This window comes from Protomyctophum parallelum (assembly GCF_964188405.1).
Source record: "Protomyctophum parallelum genome assembly, chromosome: 21".
Lineage (NCBI taxonomy): Eukaryota > Metazoa > Chordata > Actinopteri > Myctophiformes > Myctophidae > Protomyctophum > Protomyctophum parallelum.
In genome coordinates this window covers 33,554,984-33,579,950 of record NC_139713.1, presented here as the reverse complement: position 1 = coordinate 33,579,950, position 24,967 = coordinate 33,554,984, and the positions used below count along the sequence as shown (strand labels likewise).

Sequence of the window (24,967 nt, the reverse complement as noted above, 5' to 3'; positions counted from 1 at the left end):
TAACAAATAGTTGCATCACAACCAAACACGTCAAGCTGTTGTGTTGGTTATGTCTGAGTAATTGAGAAGGATAAAGGTAGAATTGTGTGTGTATAGGCATTAATCGGCCCTGTTATCAATTAATTGGTGTCCGCAATTATTGTCCCTGCCTGTGCTTTGTCCTGTTGTGGTGTCGAGGGAGTATTTGGCCTATTGCAGCGTTTTTAAATAAATTAAGGGAAGTCGAGGCCACTCACAAGTCACAACTCAAGGAAGTGCGTTGAAATGAGGAAGCATCACTTCATGGTTGACTCTAAAAAGGATAGTTCATCTCATGCATCGCCTGTAAAGAAAGTCCAGCTTCTTTTTCACTTTGTTGGCCCGTTTGGAAGCTGTTCTTCAGCACAAAGGCAGTCGTTTAGGATGCAGAAGGCTGTTAAGGTTGACCGACTTGCATGTTGTTGAAAGAACTATACAAAGTGACAGGAGAGAGTGCGGTTATTTCAGCTCACTGACCTCCACACCAGATACTGTGAGTACACTTAGTTGTTTGCTTTGGCTTGCTTTGGCATCTTTGTTTGTTTGTTTGTTTGTTTGTTTTTTGATCTACAAGCTCACAACGTGTCACAATTGCGATGCATTGTGAGCTTGTAGATCGGCTATTTTGGAATTACAGAAGAATTAAAACAAGGACTTAAGTGGTGAAACCATTTTTGTTTTTCTCTCTCTCTCTCTCTCTCTCTCTCTCTCTCTCTCTCTCTTATCTTAACTAGAAAGTGACTCGGATAAAAGAGCCATTCTCCAGCTATGAAAATATTGCTATCAAAAGTATCTGTGGTTAAACGTACTTATTTCCTATTCTACCCATAAAGTATCTATACATATTGTACAGGGGATGTACAGTATGAAACGTTTTATTTTAATTTTTTATGGAATAGACACTACGATACATTTGTATTTAATCATCCCTTATGGTCCACCAGATTATATCCGATGGGTTGGGCAAAAGTTGAGCCATTTTCTTTTTCTTTTATTTTGATCAGCCTCCATATGCTTTATAACATTAATAACATTTTAATAACATGGGTCTGTAACTCTGAGAGTGAACAAATGGAACAAAATGGACCCTTATAGGTCTGTAACTCTTGAGAGTGTGTACATTGAATCAAATGGACCATTGCAGGTCTGTAAGTGTGGGAGTGTACAAATGGAACCAGCCATAACTATTTGTTTGAGACCCACTTGGACCAGATTATTTCAAGATCTAAGCTAGACTCTGGGATGTGGATGGCTGGGGAGATGATTCCTACAATTTATAATTTACAATGTATGCATTTAGCAGACACTCTTTCTTGGCCCATTAACCCATTCTGACGGGGCACCCATTTTGGTGTCGGCATCATGTCATGCTTTAGCTATTGAAAAATAGCAGATCTACAAGCTCATATCGCGCCACCGAGTGGCGCGATACGAGCTTGTAGGTCTGCTATTTTTTGAAAAATCGAAGAACGACTGACATTTTTTAGAATCTGATCTCAGGTCAGAATGGGTTAATCAGACCAGTTTGTGTCCAGTGGAAACCTCGTATGAATCTGATCTCAGGTCAGAATGGGTTAAGACCAATGTAATCCAACAGTTTTCTGTATTTGGCCGCGGATATTACATCCATATCATGATATTAGACTGGATATTGTCTGTGATTTTGGATATTGTACTATTGTGATATCACATAAGTGTTCTATAATAAAACTATAAATATCGGATCGGGAATAATCGGCATCGGCAGATACTCAAAATCAAATGATCGGAATCGGATCGGGAGCAAAAAGAATTGATCGGGACATCCCTAGTCTAAACATTTTACCGTAATATACCGGTAATATAATAAAATAAATGATAAAATCTGCCTATTGAAACTTTACAAACTATAGGATGCCAGGTCAACAAATGAACCTGGCTTCTGTCTGGTCAGGGCTAGGTCAAGTGCTGAAGGGTAGTCTGAAGAGGTGAGTCTTCAGACTACATACAGTGTAGGCTTGATAAGACAACGCACAATAGCAATAACCAGTAATACAGAAATTAAATATAATGAAAACGGGAACCTGGATCTAATCATGTATCGCATCTGGAGTTCTCAGTAGACCGTTTGTTTAACACAATAACCACACTGACTAAGCTTTTTTTTAGGCAAAAATTGTGTGTGTGTGTGTGTGTGTGTGTGTGTGTGACACTCAAAGTAAGAGAGATGTGGGGAAATAATAGACAAAAAGCTTAGCTTTAAACCCTAAATAATGAGTTTGTCCCTCAGGGCTCCATCATTGGCCCCTCCCCTTTCCCCTCATCTAAACCAGTGGTTCCCAAACTAGGTAAACAAACCAACATACAGTACAGGGTATCTGCATATTTCTAAAGTTACCATTTAATGACTTTTAAGACCTTTTTAATAAAATAAAGTCAAATATTGCGTAAGAAGAGGCAGACATTGTGACAATAGCCGATCTTGGACATGCTGCTCACAACACTTCGCACTGTGGCCCCTTTTCTACTGGTGTTGAACCACTTCGCTTATTTCTTCACCTAATATTGAACCAGTTCAGAGTTGACAATGAAATCAGTTCAGAACCCTAAAAGTTGGTTTGAAACTGGAACCAAAAAGGTTGTTCCGTGAAAGTACCAGGGTTCCAAGACTCTAGAACAGAACCATGCAGTTCTAGAACAAAAGTTATTTTGGTGGAAAAGGGGCCTGTGATGAGGAGTTGCGAGCTTCTATATCGGATTATCGGTTATTGTCACAATGTTTATCTGTGGAACTGTTACGAGTGAGTACGATGAGGACCCAAATGCAGGCGACAGTAGGCAGAGCAATAAACTTAGAAGGATTTATTAAAACAAAATGAGGTTGGGCAAAGAAGGCAGGACAAAAACACAGAAACCATACAGGAACTCACACCACAGGGAACTTCGAACCAACAAGAACATAATGCAAACACAGGACTTAAATACACACAGGATAACAGGGCACAGGTGGAACCAAAATACAATCAACATTAGGATAGGCTGGGGGACTAAAAGGACACAGGTGGAAACACTGACAAATTACAAGGCAGGATAGACAAGGTAACTAACAGTAGGAAGACAGGAACACTAGGCACAATACTACAAAATAAGAAACACAAAACCAAGGCAACAAATAAACTGAGGCTAAAGCGTAGTAGCGTAGATATAGGGGTGCCAATCTAATGGAGCTAGATACTGAGAAGATACTACTAGACATGATACTGAGAAGATACTAGACAAGATACTGCTGACATGTTACTAGACATGATACTCAAAGTTCACGGTCCGAGGAGCGGACCGTGACAGGAACTGAGTGCAGTACAATTCCAAGTGCTTATCAGGGTGGGGGAGTCCCCACTCCCCAGATCAAATATGATTATTTTGGAGGGGTCACGGCCTGACAAATTTTGGAATGGGAACCATTGGTCTAAAACTCTGCATGTCTGACAACCTTACAACACTTTGCGACACATTGTGACCTGGCTGAGAGATTAACAATTTCTGCCGAATGTTCACCCCCAGAATAAGGATGCTAGGGTCATGTGCTTGGCCTTTTGAGCGTCGTTATAAAATACCGTAAACATCATAACCCTATACAGTTGCAATAAGTTAAAAAACACAGACAAGAACAGAGAAAATGTATCATCACTTTGTAATTCTGCTTCTTTATTTCCAGGTGACTCAAGTTGGAGTCGTTCCAGTTCCGTCAAAAAGAGACGTTCGCGAGCCAAGATGGCCGACAAAGCCACGTTCTTCTACGGCAACATTACGCGGGAGGAGGCCGAGGACTACCTGCGACAGGTAGATGATCTCCCTGTGTTTACGTTTACCGCCCCTGAGAAAACAGACTCTAACATTGCCAAAGCAGATGTACAAGCTTGTACATCTGCTATTTCTGAATAGCCAACGTAGAAATGTCCAGCTTTGAGGGTGTGTGTAAACACAAACATTGTCCTAACACAAACATTGGATGCCATTGATAATGAATGGCCAGTTTTTCGTCATTGTCCTAACACAAACATTAAATGCCATTGAAAATTAATGGCCAGCTTTGAGTGTACAAACATTGCGTAAACACAAACATTGAATGTCACTCCCTCCATGAACGAGTCAGTCGTTTCTGTTTACTGATGATTTTTATTGAGCTCTCAGTCTCAACAGACCAACGTCAAAACTGATGAACACACAATGAATAAACAACGATCAGTACATGAACAAACTTAAGCACATAAACATAACGAACATGACAATATAATGCATACATGATGAACACTTGGATTTACCTCACTGGCTGCATAAGGGGAATGAAGGGAATGGAATGACAGGAAACCCATATGAACAACAACAAACGTCAAACTGTAACAAAAACAAATCGCATCAATTAAACTCGTATACAAATCAAACGTACACCTTAAATGTTGACAGAACGTAAAACATTGGTTCAGAAACAACAAACAAACCTTGGTTAATGACACGCTTCTCTCAAACAGTTCATGTCCTTCCGTCTACACGGAGGCTTGACAAACAATGTTGTGAGCCATCGCTGGTTCAACACCAAATAAGGACATGGCACCGGACGTGACGTAATTCCAAATTACCTTTCCTTTCCCAATATAATGTGAAATAAAACAAAATGATGACAGAAACATATTTCTGGCAGCCAAATTGAAGATGTAGGTGTGGACGCAAATTCTAATTGGCCGGAATGAGATGATGCATTATGATGTATAATAATAAGAGCGCCCCTCACTTCACATGGGTGTGATTATTTTGAGGGGCGCTAGCCCCTCCTATATTCAGCTTTTTGTGAATATAGAGAACTTCGTCCTACACAAACATTGAATTTTGTTTTTTTTCTCCGCTTTCCTAATCCAATCATTTGATGACTGGCAGAAAGGTGCTAATGTAGTAGGAGATTCCCAAGTCTCCTAATTATTGGCTTAGGAATTCAACAAAAACCAAACGAATAAAAATGAATTCAAGGCTCCGTGGGGTGTGCAAGTGATAGAAAACAAGTCTTTTGAGCTACTTCTTTAACACATTTAGCCGGGCCCATTTTGGGCGGGAACCCCTTTTGGTGTTTTAAACATTATGTTATAATTTAGCTAAATAGCAGATATACAAGCTCGTAGGTCTGCTATTTTAGAAAAATCGTGAAAATATATATTTCAGAGAACTGGAGGATTTAGAAGATTTTTTTTTAATTTCGATGTCAGGCCTGAATGGGTTAAGTACAGTACTTGAGTACTGTATATGTATGCAGTTACTTTCCACCACTGTTGACCATGACGGCTGCCTGTGTGATCATGTGACACAGGGTGGCATGACCAACGGCCTGTACCTGCTGCGACAGAGCCGTAACTACCTGGGCGGCTACGCTCTGTCGGTGGCCTACAAGCAGGCCATCTACCACTACACCATCGAGAGGCAGCCCAACGAGAAGTTCGCCATCGTGGGAGGGAAGAGCCACCGCGACCCCATAGGCGTGATCGACTACCACTCGCAGGTATTACAGAGCAAAGGTTCCCCTAGGAACCTCTCACGGAGAATCATATTTGAACCGGGGACTCCCTCACCCTCACATCTGAAACTGCAAAATAATGCACACTTAGGCTAGTGCTTAGTATTGATAAAATAGATTTTTATTTTTGCATTGCAAAAAGATTTATAGGGTTAGGGTTATAGGGTTAGACTATTTCCATTGCAAACCACTACGATACAATACATACTGTATGATACAAATACAAACGATATGATACTTTGCTGTTTAAAATAGGGATGTCCTGATTTTTTTCGCTTCCGATCCGATCCCGATACCTACATTTCTGTGTTAGCAGATACCGATAAAGAATACCGATACTAGTGTTGTGATTTCATGTTGTGTTTATAGCTATCTAGCTATATATCTCGTCTTACTTGTGTGTTTATAGCAGACTCCTCACTTGTAGTTTGGGCAACTCCAAAGCAAACTCCACATGTCCCAACATTTTATTTACCTGCCATAGTGTCAACCCCTTACCCCTGTGTCAGATCTGTGGTTAGACTGGCATATTCACCGATAGCGATTTGACCCGATGTGACAAATAAGGGCCGATCCGATACTTTTACCGATACAGTATCGGCACATCTCTAGTTTAAACCCACAGTACTGTATATCATCTGCTGCTATGCTCACACCTTTTATACGAAACCCACGAGTTATTCTTCCCTTTCTTTTTTTTCTTTTTTGTGACCCTGCGATGTGACAATAAAGCCGATTCTTCTGACCCCTGTCCCTGTCAGGAGCCAGACGGCCTGGCCCCTAGACCTTCTGACCCCTCTACCTTCTGACCCCTGTACCTGTCAGGAGCCAGACGGCCTGGCCCCTGTACCATCTGACCCCTCTACCTTCTGACCCCTGTCCCTGTCAGGAGCCAGACGGCCTGGCCCCTATACCTTCTGACCCCTCTACCTTCTGACCCCTGTCCCTGTCAGGAGCCAGACGGCCTGGCCCCTAGACCTTCTGACCCCTCTACCTTCTGACCCCTGTACCTGTCAGGAGCCAGACGGCCTGGCCCCTATACCTTCTGACCCCTCTACCTTCTGACCCCTGTACCTGTCAGGAGCCAGACGGCCTGGCCCCTATACCTTCTGACCCCTCTACCTTCTGACCCCTGTACCTGTCAGGAGCCAGACGGCCTGGTGTGTCTGCTGCGGATGCCGTGCAGCCGGCCCAAGAACATGCAGCCCAAGGTGGGTCCGTTTGAGGACCTCAAGGAGAAGCTCATCAGGGAGTACGTCAAGCAGACCTGGAACCTGCAGGTCAGTTCACCACCCTCACAACATGTACCCTTCTTTAGACTGTGTCCTGTCCTGTGGTCAGTTCACCTCCCTCACAACATGTACCCTTCTTTAGACTGTGTCCTGTCCTGTGGTCAGTTCACCTCCCTCGCAACATGTAGCCTTCTTTAGACTGTGTCCTGTCCTGTGGTCAGTTCACCTCCCTCGCAACATGTAGCCTTCTTTAGACTGTGTCCTGTCCTGTGGTCAGTTCACCTCCCTCGCAACATGTAGCCTTCTTTAGACTGTGTCCTGTCCTGTGGTCAGTTCACCTCCCTCGCAACATGTAGCCTTCTTTAGACTGGTTATCTGTGTGTGTTCACTTCAGTATGTTTCAAATTAAGATAAATATAGATGGTGTTGCACCGGATTTGGTGGTGATCTCTTGCTAGATGTCATGCCCTTTGTAACATACTTAGTGATTATACATAAGTGATTGTTTTGTCTCTCCTACGACGTACTGTAATGGTATATATGGCATGGTAGTTGTAGAATCATATTTCTAAAACGGGTAGTCCCAATACTTCATTCTGATTGGCTGGTTACCGTCACGTGACCGGTGTAAATTTCACCGATAACCCACTCCTTCAATCACTTTGTATCATCCTGCAGCCTTGTAGCTGAACTGGGGAAGGGGAGCACTTGATTGCTTTACAAACAGATGCCGTGCGGGCGTCTAAAAGCACCGCCCGGCTCATATGACTGTGAATGTGTGGCTCCAGGCGGCCCCGTAAAGATATCAAGCGCTATTCTCCCGTCACATAGGCTACTTGCAACAAAACAAGGAAGTGATGTGGCTCGCTCTGGTGGAGCAAAGCGTAGCTACTTTTGTGAATTTAATAGTTTTATTAGGTTAATATTGCTATATGTTTGTAACCGTTTTAGAAAAGCAATAAGCCACTCGAGGCCCCAGCTTACCGGGTATTTTACACTGGCTGGGAGGTAGAAGAACCTCCGCTGCGCGTCGGGTCTGCCTACGCCCCCAGCCAGTGTAAAATACCCGGTAACCTCGTGGCTTATTGCTTAAATACACAAAACATTCAGATAAATAAACGAGGGAAATGCAAAAAGATAATTGGTTTCAAGTTGAAACTGTAATTGCATTGTTATTTTTAGTGAATTAGTTAAAGGTGTTTTGTAAAGTGTTTTTCTTTGTTAAAATAAGATTTGCATAGCTCTATATTGTGATAGTAATCAATGCTATAGAGTGTTTGTTCAGTAACAGTGTTAAATAGCTCTATATTGTGATAGTAATCATTGCTGGTGTTTGTTCAGTAACAGTGTTAAATAGCTCTATATTGTGATAGTAATCATTGCTGGTGTTTGTTCAGTAACAGGAATCTCCTTGTCTGTCTCTCCAGCTCTTTAAGTAAACAGAAAAGGCATTTTCAGGTCAGGAATCAGGATACCAATTTAATCCAATCAGGAGTGAGAATAGAGATTAAACAAGTGAAATTGGAAGTGATGACACAAAGACATGAGCCGACAACATTGGACACACACTGGTCTGATGAACCCATTCTGACCTGAGATCAGATTCTAAAAATGTCAGTCGCTCTTCGATTTTTCAAAAATAGCAGACCTACAAGCTCGTATCGCGCCACTCGGTGGCGCGATATGAGCTTGTAGATCTGCTATTTTTAAATAGCTAAAGCATAACGTGATGCTGACACCAAAATGGGTGCCCGGTCAGAATGGGTTAAACAAATTCCCATTGATCAGAGCGCCACTCCCTTCAAACGGGTGGGGTGTTTAATAAAGAACAGAGACGGAGAAGCCTCTGTTACTGAACAAACAACAGCAACGATTAATATCAGAATTTAGTGTTTAACCTTTCTTGGATTTCATCATTTTTATTTTCATTTTATAGTAGAACAGTGAGTAGATCGTCTCTGTGTCGAAAACGGTTACTTTCGGGATTCAAATTTACAACTAGCAGATTCGTGGCGCGTTTCCAGCTTGTAGACCTGCTACTTTTGATACGTTTGTGTGACGCTGTACTGTAGTCACTAGTCATCAAGTAGGGCATTAATTTACAGGGAAAACCCCCCCACAAAAAGTTACAAAATATGGACATAAGCGGCTTCTTTCTGCCCAACATGAAGGATATGACTGTGTTGTGCGTACATACAGGGGCCGGCGTTGGAGCAGGCCATCATCAGCCAGAAGCCTCAACTGGAGAAGCTGATTGCCACCACCGCCCACGAAAAGATGCCCTGGTTCCACAGCGCCATCTCACGCAAGGACGCAGAACCGCGCCTACAAAATGGCTCCCGCACTAACGGAAAGTTCCTGTAAGAATTTCTCAGATAATTATCCATTCCCTCGTTTTCTTTCGTTACGTTTCTTTTTCAGGAAGATGTTATTTATTTCGAGAACAAAATGTGGTGCTTGAATTGATTGTTTGATTGTTATTTATCGGTTATTATGCCGATAGGACTCTATTTTAGAGGTGACTAAGTGTGATAGAGGGCTATTTTACTGGCAATCTTCAGTAGCAGTTAAGGTCATTACACACTGGCGAATTAGCGACGCGATGCGAATAAGCAATCTGAAAATGCGAAATATTGCATGTTGCAGTTCGCCTGCGAATCTCTGCAAAATACGACACCAGAGCGAACAAATAAAAGCGAAAACGGTCGCATTTTCGCACATTCGCACATTCGCCACTGATGTGGAAGCTTGCATGGACTTCAATTGTTTTTTTTTAAATGCGAATTATTCGCACGAATATATCGCGTCGCTAATTCGCCAGTGTGTAATGACCTTCACAGTTTCCCGTTTTTAGCTTTTATTTTTTTTATGATGATTTTTCATCGCGCTATGAGCTTGTAGATCTGCTATTCTTGAAAAATCATGAAAATGTGACGCAAATCTTTGGATATATAATCTTTCACAGCGAATATTCCCCGGAACAACATATTTTCAGATGGGGCCATGGGGTTCGGTGGCCAAATCCATATAACTTTGCGGTAGGGGTCCTTGAACCTTGACATGAAATACTTTGAGAACCACTGACATAGAAACATAGGGTTTTTCTGAAAACTGTCAGGATTTAGAAGACATTTTGTAGAATCTGGTCTAAGGTCTTCATGGGTTAAAGGGACACTTCACCCTTTTTGCAAAAACATATATGTTAATGACGTTTAGAAGCTTTATATCACTTTCCTGGGGGTATTTATGTGTGTAATATGTGGTTTTAGATATTTTAGATTGTAGCAGTGAGCCTGTTGTCTCTGATGTCATGGACACTGGTCTCACTACCTTCCTGGACTACAATTCCCATAATTCTTTGGTGCACTGCTCCTCCTTGTGGATAGGGGGAGAGCTGTCTTACTGAGACAACATGTAGTCCAGGAAGGAAGTGAGCCCAGTGTCCATGACATCAGAGACAACAGGCTCACTGCTACAATCTAAAATATCTAAAACCACATATTATACACATAAATACCCCCAGGAAAGTGTTCTAAAGCTTCTAAACGTCATTAACATATATTTTTTTGCAAAAAGGGTGAAGTGTCCCTTTAAATCCCATCTGCAACTTCCAACCTGTAGAATAGTGGCACGCCCACTATGGTTCCCAGTTCAGGGCAAGAAAGAATTATTAAAATCTTTTGTTCCAGTTCCAAATCAACTTTTAGGGTTCTGAACCAATTCATGGAAACACTCTGAACTGGTTTCAAAAGAACGGAACCGGTTCAACCTAGGTGGAAAAGGGCCAGAGTAATAAATATATAAATTAGATACAAAGTACGCATAATAGCCAGCCTCATGATAATAGTTTTGTTACAGTATTCATGGTGGCTCAGTTCATAATGAGTTGAAGGCAGGGATGCACCAAAGGGGAAATTCTTGGCCGAAACTGAATACCGAATATAGGAAACAGTTGGCCGGAAAACGAATGCTGAATAGCCGAATAATATATATATTATATATATATAATTTATATATCATTTTTCCTGCTGTTATGGCCGTACCTTTGTTGTAGAGCTACATGATAATGGCATGATCATTGACAATTTGGCCGATGTTTAACCAGTTTTTATTGTATAGTTTCTGATTACATTTGATGCACCCCCAAAATCATGTGGGGGATCTTCCCGGGGGTCTAGAGCCACAGGTTGAGAACCACTACCTAGTGGACAGACAGTCTAGGACAGTGACCCAAAAAACTTTTCTACAAAGCATAAAATTAGGCTTTAACCACTTGAACCTTATAGCATCCCTTTTCTCAACGCGTTGTGAGCTGGTAGATTATCTGTGTTCGGCAGTGTGTCCCTTGGAAATAGAGTTCCACTAAAGTATGGCCAGTTGGGTTTGAGTTTGTAAGTTTAGAGCGGTACTTTCACTGATGACGATACATTTAAATATGTCGTTTTAAACCAGAGGTTTCTGGTTTGTCCCTCTGATGGCAGACCCCTGAACAGTGTTTGTGCCAAGTTTGGTGCGGAAGTCTGGTACCAGCGTCCACCCACCCTCTAAAGCAAGGGTCTTCAACGATTGCAAGCTGAGGACCCCTTAGCAGAGAGATGAAGCAGCAGAGACCCCCACTACATCATTTGTATATAATTATGTTGCAGATGTGTATTTTCAGACAGTCCACTTAGGTGACCTTCACACCAGAAAGCTTTACTGCGACTAAAACGAATCCTGCTGCACATTGTCACTGTCATTGTCACAGTGCGCTTCGTTTGGCAGGTGTGAAGCATCATTCGAATCCTAATGCGCATCAAAGAACCGCATTCTACTCCGACCAAAAAACGGGGTTTCGCTTCGCTTCCAATCGCACTTGATTACGATTCGGTGCAGGTGGGAATGCAATCCGCAGGAAATAAAGGAAATGAAGCAAACAATGTGGCGTGTAAGCAGCTAAACACAGTTGGAGACGTAGAAGGGATATTCATTTTCCGCAGTACAAAGATGTCCCGTTAGGTTACCATGTGACGTGGTCAAATAAGGAGGCCGAAGCCCTCATCGAAATATGAGGACGAGCACATTAATCTATTGCTTAAGGAAACACATAAAAAACACTGCAGTGTACAGAATATTCTGTCGTGCGTAAACATGGAGGGCTGTCACTGTGAGTGGAGACTTTCTTCATCATTCGTCTCCGCTGTGCATCGTTCATGTGCCCAAAAGAACAGTGGCTGGCACACACACACACACACACACACACACCCACCCTCACACACACACACACACACCCACACACAGACACACACACACACACACCCACCCTCACACCACACACCACACACACACACCCACACACCACACACACACCACACACACACACCACACAGACATCCAGCCCCCGACGACACACTGTATCCGTTACCTGCACTTTACGTCAAAAGTCCATTACTTGAAGTATATTCTTTAACACCATAGCTTTCACTGTGTATTTTATGAATTGAACACATTGATAAAATTCCCTGCTTCGTTTCCTTGCTGCGCTTGATACAGCCAGTGTGAAGGAAAACCGCAGCAAATTAAATATGCAAGAATCGCAACTTCTCCACCCATTCGCATTGAGTCTACCGAAGTATTAGATGAGAATGTGTCTTTTTCCTCCTACGCCAAACCTCTTTGCTGGAAATAGGCGATCTACATACTCACAACACCAAGTAGTGCAAGTGTGTGTGTGTGTGTGTGTGTGTGTGTGTGTGTGTGTGTGTGTGTGTGTGTGTGTGGTGCCAACGAGAGAGAGAGAGGGGGGGGGGGGGGGGGGGGAGCACTGTGGTTTCCGCTGTGACAGGTTGCAAATAACTTCCTGTATAGTGACCAAATACATGCTAATGAGCTAACTGTAACTTTCTGTCATGAAAGCATGTTTGAAAACAAGCCCAAAAGACAAAAGAAGCAACTATAATAGGCCACATGAGTACTTTAAACCTATATACTATATACTCTATGATCGGCTATTTTCACAAACTCTTGAAATAAAATATGGAATATCTGGAAGATTTTTTGAAACACAAATCTGGTACGGGGCTCCTTGGCACAAAACATTTCCAGATGGGGGTTAGTGACAAATACATATTAGTTTGGGGGTCTGAATAAGTCACAAAAAAAACAAAAAAAAAAAAACACCTGGAACTATTTACAGAAAAAGAAGCCCAAAGCTGCTTATAAAGCGGACATGGCAACACTGGACACAATCTGGCTTAATTTGGGTACATTGTACATCCGTGCTTCTCAGACCGTTTCATGTCAAGGACCCCCATCTGAAAATATTTTGTGCCAGGGACCCCCACCAGAGTTGTGTTGTTAACCCATTCTGACCTGAGATCAGATTCATACGAGGTTTCCGCCGGACACACACTGGTCTGATTAAACCCATTCTGACCTGAGATCAGATTAAAAAAATGTTAGTCGTTCTTCGATTTTTCAAAAATAGCAGACCTACAAGCTCATATCGCGCCACTCGGTGGCGCGATATGAGCTTGTAGATCTGCTATTTTTCAATAGCTAAAGCACGACATGATGCCGACACCAAAATGGGTGCCCGGTCAGAATGGGTTAAACATGTTTCACGGCCAAATATATATATCGATTAGAGGGTCCTCCTTGGCACGAAGAAAAAGTTAAGTGACTGTAGCCGTCATCCACACCACAGTGCTTATTAATTCACTTATTTCTTCATTCAGGTGATTGCTTATTGGGGACAACGGCTAAACACTATTTGGCTGGCAGGCTGCTAAATAATAGTGTCAGTAAACTGAGTTTATGGCACTGAATGTGAGACTTCCTCATAGGTAGAGATAATCTATATCACATTGCATTATATTTTCACTGACAATATTAGAGACCAGAATGGAGCTGCCCTGAAAAACAGGATTTGTTTGCTGCTAAAAACCTCTTCATGTCAAGGAGTAGTTTGTTGCCGACCCCCATCTCAAAATATTTTGTTCCAGAGGGAACCCCCCCCCCCCACCCCCAGATGCAAATAACTGGGTGAAAATGTTTGTTATAAAAATCAAGATTTCAAGATTTTCCAAACGTATGTAGCACAGTGGCTCAGCCTCAAACGTTTTTTCGGTCACTTCAATTCTGAAACATTAAAACGGTTAAATTTTTACTTTTCCATAGTACCGGTGTATCGATACTCTACCTCTCCCGTTGGTTGAGACATACGCCAGCGCCGATACACGCACACACAACACAAGATTACACCGGTACACAGCGCAGTCCCTCCCCTCCTGACTTGCTCACAATGCTGGTGTTTTTTCTCCTATTCTCCGCTCCGCTGCGTTCTTTAAGGTCACTCGTATATTCTATTCATGTAAGATAAAGTCTCATCAAGATGGCATGTGCGGAACCTTCGCAGCCTGTTCTGATAGATAACAAAAAAGCAGAAGTGCTGTTTGGAAATTGCTGCGTTCTGTGAATTTGTTATTTCACTTCGAAACCAAGGTGATGGGGTTGACTATGGTTAGAAAGACATGGAATACTGTTGTGCTTCACAACTTTACTTTCATGTGTACTTGGTTTATAATAGTATTATTGTTACTATGAAAATTTATTACGATTTGTGCGATTTACACATTATTATATCCGGCAACAAACACTGAAAGGCCATGTAAGAGTCTCTACAGCTCTTTTTAAAGTAACACTTCTCCCTTTTTGCAACCAGATCTTATTTGAATGATGTTTGGGAGACAAGAAACACGTTCCTGGGGTTTATATGTGGGTAATATGGGTTTTTAGATATTTGAGTATGTGTCCATGATGTCATGGACACTGGGCTCACTTACTACATGTTGTCTCAGTAAGACATCCCCCGCCCTATCCACATGGAGGAGCAGTGTACCAAAGTATTATGGGAATTGTGTGTGTGTGTGTGTGCGTGCGTGTAGAATCCGGCCCAGGGATGAGAAGGGTTCGTACGCTCTTTGTCTGCTCCACGAGGAAGAGGTCAGACACTATCGCATCGACAGAGACCGAAAAGACAAGCTGTCCATTCCTGACGGGAAGAAGTTTGACACCTTGTGGCAGGTCAGTAGATTACACCTTACAACTGTATATACTATACTAGAATTTCGCGGCCGCTCATCCCAGAGTTACTTTGCCGCGCACTATGGGAAGAAGGAAATTGCGGGAGTTGACTCCACATGTAGTAACGGATGGGTTATTAGTTATTATTATGTGTCCTTATTAGTGTAGTGTAGTGTAGTCAACACGTTATGGCTCATACACACTGCCCGGTATTTCCTCCGATTATGCTGTCGGGGAGCATTTTTGGCGCTGGCCGACAAAACCGCTGATCTGACGTTAAGCGGTGCCCAAAAGGTAGATCAGGATCTACCAGTATAGATCACAAAGGCTTTGCAGGTAGACCACATGACATGGCCCTAAAAAAATATATAATTTTAATATAAAAAACGATTTTTGCATCTGCCGCTTGAGATGACCTGAGATGACTTGATTGATTGACATCAAAAAGGGCCTGTCAGCTCAAACACACAATGCAATACTTGTTGTTGCGTACAATCATCAGTAGCAAAGTCAAATACCAAAAATAAAAACCCTACCATTTCCATTCCCCCCCCTCTATTTCCCATTCCATGTGCGTTTGTCTTATAGTTCTCTGGCCTCACACACACACACACACACACACACACACACACACACACAGTATTGGCAACAAATTGCACTTGAAGTACAGTACAGTTGAAAATAGCAGATCTACCAGCTCACAATGCATAATCATGTAACATATTCTGTTTCTCACACACACACACACACACACAGAGAGAATTGACATAAAAATGTACTTTACAGTTGAAAATAGCAGATCTCCAAGCTCATGATGCAGCAACACAGCAGATCTCCAAGCTCATGATGCAGCAACACAAACGTCCAACATAGATAAAAGTAATTACTAATTACTCACCTACTGCTGCAGGTCCATAAATAATCCCAGTGTTGTTCAAGATGCAATAATAATAATCGTCGTGTGGTTTAACGACGACTACCACAGTCCACATACCACTATGAGAGGAGAACGACACACACGTGCGACTACACACACACACGTGCGATACCGCACGCACGCAGCGCACGCAGCATTGATGTGTGTTGCTACGAAGCAGCATTGTGTTGCTACGTGCGATACCGCACGCACGCAGCGCACGCAGCATTGTGTTGCTACCTTAGAGTATATACTCTAAGGTTCCCTGGTATAGATGATTATATATATATATATATTCATTCCGTGGTTAAATCCCTGTAGGCTACCCACATATTGGTAGCCTATATTAGCCCAATATTGGCGTTATGCATTTCACTTGAATAATGTTGTGTGCGCACGTGCGGAGAAAGACAGTTATTTAATGAAACTCAAGATTATAACGTCCTGTCTCGCTGCTGCCGTGTATAGGCTGCACGGCTATTCCTGTGTGTGTGTGTGTGTGTGTGTGTGTGTGTGTGTGTGTGTGTGTGTGTGTGTATGTGTGTGTGTGTGTGTGTGCGTGCGTGCGTGCGTGGCGAGAGAGAGAGAGAGATCGTGGCTTCCAGGCGTGCGTGTGCGCAATGAAATGTACTCGGCAGTATGGCTGGCAGGCGAAATGGCGAATTTGAACGGCGTAATTGTAATAGTTTGGAACAAACCAAAATCTGTCAAAGAACAATATTTATGTAACTAAGAGAGTCGCTGAGAGAGCGATATTTAATATACAGAGATTTAGAAGGAATAAGCAAAATCGTGAGGCGAAAGTTCCTCTCCTTCCTTGTATTTTTCTCCTGCGGGCTGCGGAGTCTGGACAGTGGACAGGACTGTCAGGAAGACTCGGAGATCAGAGCAGGCGCAGCACAGGCTGCGCCAGTAGCCAATGAAAAGACGGAGTAGTAGTTGCCAGGTTCGCGAATTGTAAGCGAGTCGTAGTGTGTGTTGAATGGCATTTGAATGGCATTTGTGGGCTTGTGAATGAATTTTCTCACATGTAATTTGTGCTCACTTGCATAGACCTGGCGAATTTAGCGTGGTGAAAGGGCAACAGTGTTCCGGGGGTGTGGGTGCTTCGGGCGATAATGTTTGTAGTAAACAAATGCATTGGCGGCATGAGTGTGGACGGGAGGCATCTTTGGTGGCAGTGCCAGTGCCAGTGTTTGGCGGGTGGTGTCGAGTTTTGCCGTGCGGCGCAATAGGAGGAGATAGCGTTGCAACACTGCGAAGGTAAGTGTGTGACGTCACTGCCGTGTGAGTGTGTGTGGGTGTAGTGTGTAAGATGGTGTTGTGGGTGTTGCAATAGCGACGTAGCTGTTGTGGCTTTGGGTTTCTTGCCATGTGTTGGGTACAAGTTTACAACTATTAAATTAGATAGTATACCCATATGAGCCCAGTTTGTAAATTGATTGATTAGTTTGACTTTTCAGGCTTTCATAACTCACCAGTGTTATGACATTATGTTCGACATAGTTTTAGTTTTTGAATAAAACTCTCGCTGCCAGCCAGTGACGTAAACTCTGTGGGGGGCCGGGGGGCCCCCATGAAGAATTTGTAACTCCTCTTTTGCCCTCACTGTCTGGGGGCGGGGGGTGGTGGGGGGTGGTCGTTGCCTGACCTGAGTGTGCTCTTTTACGTTTGTACAGTTCAGGCTTTGTTTTAACCTGCCAGGTAAAATATGCATACAGTACTGTACCCTGTTCACTTGTTCACAATGAAACCACCACCAGCCAAGATGAGGTTCATTCAGAGGACAGCTCTACAGTGACAATTATAAGAACTCCACGTCTCTGCTGCCAGCTAGAGAGCTATAGGCTATTTTCGATTAAAGAGTTTTTGAAGTGGTCAAACTAGCACATGTCGTATCCTCCAGAAACCCCCTGAGTGATCACTGACATTTCATAGATGCAAATGTTATAGGTTTAAAAACTCAGTCTGCAATTTCTTCAACTGGTCGGCTGTATGGATACTAAAACATCAGTTACATATTGTGACAATTGTTTATGAAACACAGCACTAGTGTGTAGGGCTCCTTTCACAGTCGTGAGATTTTATTTTTGCTTTAATCCCTGCTGTCTGTCTGTCTGTCTGTCTGTCTGTCTGTCTGTCTGTCTGTCTGTCTGTCTGTCTGTCTGTCTGTCTGTCTGTCTGTCTGTCTGTCTGTCTGTCTGTCTGTCTGTCTGTCTGTCTGTCTGTCTGTCTGTGTGTGTGTCTCTCTCTCTCTCTCTCTCTCAGTTGGTAGAACACTACTCCTACAAACCAGACGGTCTCCTCTGTGTGCTGACAGAGCCAGTTGCACGACCTGAGCGATGTAAGACACACACACACACACACACACACACACACTTTATAACTTGAAACATTAGATCTTACACTTGCTGAAAATAGCCGATCGACAACGTGTCGCAGTGCGAGTTGTTGCAGTACATTTATTTGGATTATTGTTACTAAATATACATTAACCCTATATACATTTCGGCGACACATAGATCGGCTGTTTTCAGCATGCAACCAAGTGGAAGATCAGGCATTGTGACGCCATCAAGGCGCTGTCAAAATAAAAGAATTATCCACAAAATAAACTGTAGATTGATATTTACTTTACTTATGACTAAAACTAGATGACTAAAATATGAGTAAAACTAAAATGTATTCAAAAAAACTATGACTGGCGTCTTAATTCATAAATGTCATGGAATAGATCATCATTGTGTTGTCTATTAATGACTATATATGTATTGTTTTTTTTTCATTTTTATAAATGTATTGCTGGGATTCCAGCCGACCACCCTGTAAGTATCATTCATACATTTACACATAACATGTTACAATAACTCTACTTGACTCATGACGGATTCTGACATGAATCCAAATGAATAATTCATATGAATGTGTCCAATAACATCATATCCTGGTGCTTCTCTGCAGGGAGGACCCTTCGCAGATCTCTTCGACAGATTCATGCCCTCTTCCTTAGCCGCTCGATTAAAGGTACTGTAACTGATTCTCATTGATTGATCGATTGATTGATTACTAGTTGCGATGTAGTGTCTTTCACCATAGAATACTGAATGAACTAGAACTAGTCACTGCGTTGACTAATTAATGTAATATAAATTAAGCAATGTAAATTGCTTAAACCTATTTTTGTTTATCTGTTTTTGTAAAAATGACCGAAATAAAGATTCAAACTCAAACTCAACTCAATGAATGAACTCAATCTTTGAGGGTAAACACATATTTTGGCAGAAGTCGTGTTAAGAGATTACCGTATATTACTTATAATTATAGTTATAGATTCGATTTTCAGACATTTTCTTGACGCGTGAAGGTGTTCTGTGTCGTTTTGTTTCCCGTCTAATATTGTGACACAGAACTGGAAACCCTCACACAAAACCACAGAGAGCGTCAACCCGTATGCTATCAGGGTGGCCACCAGAGGTACACGCACACACGCACGCATGCACACACAGTGTCACGCACACACAGTGTCACACACACACAGTGTCACACACACACAGTGTCACACACTGGAATTTTGTGCAACACCATTTTTCATTGCAATTGTGGTCCAATGAATGGATTTTAATATATATAAATATATTATTTTTATATTAATTTTTGGCGAAGAGATTTTCTGACCCAAAAGAGAAATGAGACTTTTGCCCGAGTCCCAAGCTAGTGAAAATTGCAGATCTACAAGCTCACAACGCCGTCGCTTTGCACTGCTTGTAGATCTGCTGTTTTCACTATTTGTTTAAATAGATCTTTTTCATTTTATTTATGAAACACATTCACTTGCCATTGACGGAATATTCCATCATTGCTGGCTGTTTGTAATGGCTGATTTTACACTGGAAATAGCTGATCTACAAGCTCACAATGAACTTGTAGGTCTGCTGTTTTCAAATACATAACGTTTGAGTGTGTGTGTGCGTGTGTGTGTGTGTGTGTGTTGAAAAGCAGAAGCCATGCCCATGGACACGGAGGTGTACGAGAGCCCCTACGCCGACCCTGACGAGCTGAGAAGTGCCAAGGTGGAACGCCACCAGATCATCCTCGAAGATAGAGAGCTGGGCTCCGGGAACTTTGGCACCGTGATACGGGGCGTCTATAAGATGAGGAAGTATGTTCAGAAAATGAAAAATATAAAATTTTCAGGAAATGGAAGAAAACCGTATATTTGGAAAACAAAGCAATACTGTGTCATCAACGTTGGTGTTGTGAGTGTGACTTCATATATTGTTAATTACTTGCATGAGAGTCGTGAGGTCGTTGAGGTTTTGTCCGAAGAACTTTTTACTACTTTTCTTTGGTTCAATATTGTTTAACCAACACACAGACGTAAAGGGTGTTCAATAGCACTGATTTATGAAAAAAAAAAAAAGAAACCTAAAAAATGGAGTCTCTTCCCGACAGCAAAGCTATGAAAATTACATGTCATGATTATTGTTGCAGAAGTAATTGCGATTAACGATTATTATCGCGATAATCAAAATATATGCTTAACCCATTTCGACCACAAAATGATCTGTGTTTGTCCATCGACCCAATCTGAAAATATGTTGTTCCAGGGACCCCCCAGAAGCAAAGATTTGAGTTAAAAACGTTCGCTCTGAAAGAATATATATTCAAAGTTTTGAGGCACATTTTCACAATTTAAAAACAATTAGCAGATCTACAAGCTCGTAGCGCGGCACGCTTAAGACACGAAAAGGGGTTCCCATCCTGAATGGATTAACACTCAAAATGCCACTGTTGTTTAACCACTCGAACCCCCATTTCCATCCCTGTTCTGAGAGGAACTTGCGCCAAAAATTGCAGACGCTTTCTTTTATCGCGATAAACGATAACGATTATGGTTCCATTCCTAGTTTCAACACTCCTGGCACTGCTGCTTAAAAACAGATACCTCACGACAACCTTTAGCCGATCTGCAAGCTCACAACGCGTCGCACTGCGACGAGTTGTTGATCGTCCTTTTTCAGCAAGTGTAAAATCAGCCATTACGACGGCATCAAGGCTCACCAAAAATACATTTTAGTCGACTAAATCAACTGTAGATTTATTCGGCTAAAATCGTGTGATATTTTGCCGACTAAAACGAGACTAACACTAAAACATTCCAGGTGACTAAAATGTGACAAAAGCTTAAATGAAAACTATAGAGACGAAATGACTAAAACCTAAAAAATCTAAACGCTGCGTGTCAAAATCGACACTTTCTCGTCCGTCTTTCCACAGGACGGAGAAGACGGTGGCGGTGAAGATCCTGAAGAACAACAACGACGACCCGGCGGTGCGCGAGGACATGCTGCGCGAGGCGGACGTCATGCAGCAGCTGGACAACCCCTACATCGTCCGGATGATCGGGATCTGCGAGGCCGAGAGCCTCATGCTCATCATGGAGCTGGCGGACCTGGGCCCGCTCAACAAGTTCCTGCAGAAGAACAAGTGAGTGCTGGCGTCCGTCCATGGGTCCATTTGAGTAGAATTGGGTCCATTGAGGGTAAAATGCACACACACACTGGGTCTGATTAACCCATTCTGACCTGAGATCAGATTCTAAAGATGTCAGTCGTTCTTCGATTTTTCAAAAAATAGCAGATCTACAAGCTCATATCGCGCCACCGAGTGGCGCGATACGAGCTTGTAGGTCTGCTATTTTTAAATAGCTAAAGCATAACATGATGCCAACACCAAAAGGGGTGCCCGGTCAGAATGGGTTAAATACAATTAATTAGCACATGCATTCCGTATATTCCATAGGGCTGCACCACAGATAGACAAATTACATCAACTTGTGACGGGAGTTGTTCCTTTTTGAGTGAAAAATTACCTATTTCTAAAATATTTAAGGTGTTTTTAATTTTTTTGAATTTAATTATAGAGAGCACTTATAATGTATCAAGGCATATTTTGTCTTATTAGCCAGGGGTCCTTTTAAGAGATTTGTGGGAGTGAGTCTGTTCTGCCTGCTCGTTGACCACTTCACCCATTCTGACCGGGCACCCATTTTGGTGTCAGCATCATGTTATGCTTTAGCTATTGAAAAATAGCAGATCTACAAGCTCATATCGCGCCACCGAGTGGCGCGATACGAGCTTGTAGGTCTGCTATTTTTTGAAAAATCGAAGAACGACTGACATTTTTAGAATCTGATCTCAGGTCAGAATGGGTTCATCAGGACCAGTGTGTGTCCGGCGGAAACCTCGTATGAATCTGATCTCAGGTCAGAATGGGTTAATCGCGGATCTCTAACAATGGCCATCATTGTTCTGTCCAGGCATCTAACAGTGAAGAACATCACTGAGCTGGTGCACCAGGTGTCCATGGGCATGAAGTACCTGGAGGAACACAACTTTGTGCACAGGGATCTGGCGGCCAGGAATGTCCTGCTGGTGACTCAGCACTACGCCAAGATCAGTGACTTTGGTCTGTCCAAGTCTCTGAAGGAGGAGCAGGACTTCTACAAGGTATACAACCGGCGTTGCCATGTCTGCTTATCAACTTTGACTGGCACCCGCGATTCAGTCAAATGTCCCTCACCGCCGGCCGTAGAAAAGGCTTCTTTATTTTGAAAACGCTGAAATTCAGTCCAAATTGACCGGAAGTAAAGAGCCATTGCTGGCGTCCAGATTGGTACTTTCTCTTTCATCATAAACGCTAATAACCGAGTTACCGCAGATTTTTTTTATCGATCTCCTAACATCAACGTTTTGTTCAATTACCTCAATATGAGCCTCAATTCCAAGAAAAACGCAGCTAACGATCGCCGCCATTACAGGAGTCTATGTAGTGGCCATCTTGGTGAGGTCCAAAACACAGAGCCGAGGGCTGCCTAGCGATTTGGAACGCTACTATATGTTGTATATAAAATAGGCTATTATGGATTAATACTGTAATAACCTAATACCTCGTCCAAAGTCGTTTTAGGCGATCTGTGATTTTGCTTAAATCTCCAACTCCAAAGTTGCTTTAAGCGACTTTTCCTGTAAAGTCGCTTGCAAATTTTGTTGCAGTTTTTGGGTTTGTTTTTAAAATGTAGTTGCTTGATTTGGGCTTGTTTCCTAATATTGGTTCTCAAACATTTTCATGTCCGCGGACTCCCATCTAAAGGTATTTCCAGATTACCAGATTTGTGCTCTTAAAAGGTTTCAAAACATCAAGATTTATTTTGGAAATGGCTGATCTACAAGCTCACAAAGCGTCAATCTGCTATTTCCGAAAAATCCAACACTCATGCGGCTTAATAGCGTGTTGGTGCGTGTTTTTGTAGGCTTTTAGTTGCTGACTCCCAGATTTGTGTGCCCTCCTCCGTTCCAGGCGACCACCCATGGGAAGTGGCCCATTAAATGGTACGCTCCAGAGTGCATGAACTACTTGAAGTTCTCCACCAAGAGTGATGTCTGGAGCTTTGGGGTGCTGATGTGGGAGGCCTACTCTTATGGACAGAAACCATACAAGGTAGGAGGCCTAGTCTTATGGACAGAAACCATACAAGTGTAGAATTATTGTACATTAAAACTCTCAGTCCTCAGTAAACTTACCTTTTGGCTCTGTACTTGGTCTGTTCTTTTTCCCTCTACACCAAACCTTTTTGCCGAAGATAGCAGAACAACAAGCTCAATGTTCCCCACAGAACAGAGATGCTAGGTTGCTAAGTGGTTAAGTGAAGTGAAGTGAGGAGCTCATCGTACATCATCATACTCATTCTGGCCAATCACAATTTGAGTCCTCACTTTTCCGTCTTCGCTTTTATCTTCAATGTTTGTGTTTACACAAACCCAGAAAGCTGGGCATAGGAGGGGCTAGCGTGCCTAAAAAGAAAAGCAGCACCACCCCCCCCCCCCTCCCTCCCTCCCTCCCTCCCTCTCTCCCCTGTAGTAACTCTGAGGACCAACTAGGGGTCCTTTTCTGGGTGTTGACATCAGTGACGACCTCATCACTGTATGTCCACAGGGCAAGAAGGGCACAGAAGTGATGGAGATGATCGAACAAGGCTGCCGGCTGGACCCCCCGTCCAACTGTCCAATGGAGATATACGAACTCATGAAGAACTGCTGGACGTACAGGTGAGTGACGCTTTCAAACTGGCATTCGCCAGTAACGCATCGCTTACAGAAATTACATCACGTGGCAGCCAAGTCTATGGAATTTTAATGTTTGTTTAGAGCACTTTTAACAAAAAAACGCTTGCCAGCCAAGTCCATGGACTTTATTGTAAACGACGTGAGACGTCATATGTTTTTTTTGCCTTTATTGAAAGGGTACAGTAATTAGACAGGAGAGGGGGAGAGAGATGGGGGGTGACACGCGGCAAAGGCCGCCGGGCTCGGGAGTCGAACCCGCGGCACGCCGTCCGGCTGGCTTGGCAGCCTAGGTGCCCAGACGGTTGAGCTAACCGTCCGGGCCAGTATTTTCGCCTTTTAATGACACGGCCAAAATAGGGACGCCTGGCTGATCACAGCATTCACGTTATAACAAACGGGCACTAATTGTACACATGTTGTCCGTTCCAGCTCAGAAGAGAGGCCTTCCTTTGCTGTCGTGGAGCCCAGGCTACGGGAGTATTATTACGACACGTACAATTAATTCCCGTTCATGCCTTGTCGCGCTGCCTGTCATACGACAATACATAACTTAGGCTTTAATTAGTTAATTAGCCTCTTCGTCTTCCTTCCAACATTCAAGACTATTACAACTATGCAAAGATCAGAGAGACGGACCGTTCACGATGCTTCGTACTGGAATGTAAACATGCATGAAAAGGTGCTGTAAGTGGTGTTTTGGGGTTAAGTAAGTGTTAAATGGCTCTATATTGTGATAGTAACCCTACCTTTAAAATTGAAGCAATCTCTTCGGATTGGGTGAACATGGCAACCCACCTAAAATAAAAAAGTATTAACCCATTCTGACCGGGCACCCATTTTGGTGTTGGCATCATGTTATGCTTTAGCTATTGAAAAATAGCAGATCTACAAGCTCATATCGCGCCACCGAGTGGCGCGATACGAGCTTGTAGGTCTGCTATTTTTGAAAAATCGAAGACACTTTTAGAATCTGATCTCAGGTCAGAATGGGTTAAAGACCTGGAGAGACGGAGAGACTCTTGTTACTGAACAAACACTATAACAATGATTACTATCACAATAGAGAGCTTTA

General features: G+C 42.8%; 1 protein-coding gene across 1 annotated transcript; it reads left to right on the top strand.

Moving 5' to 3' along the window:
- Positions 1–297: 297 nt before the first annotated feature.
- syk (spleen tyrosine kinase) lies at positions 298–24,704 on the top strand. Its single transcript, XM_083794394.1, has 16 exons — positions 298–511; positions 3,713–3,837; positions 5,354–5,542; positions 6,703–6,837; positions 8,989–9,149; positions 14,715–14,853; positions 18,038–18,113; positions 18,584–18,594; positions 18,731–18,793; positions 19,177–19,243; positions 19,769–19,928; positions 21,047–21,256; positions 22,089–22,278; positions 23,129–23,269; positions 23,765–23,877; positions 24,325–24,704. The coding sequence occupies exons 2-16, from the start codon at positions 3,769–3,771 to the stop codon at positions 24,395–24,397; spliced, it is 1,797 nt and encodes a 598-aa protein (XP_083650520.1). The 5' UTR covers positions 298–511; positions 3,713–3,768; the 3' UTR covers positions 24,398–24,704.
- The last annotated feature ends 263 nt before the right edge of the window (positions 24,705–24,967 follow it).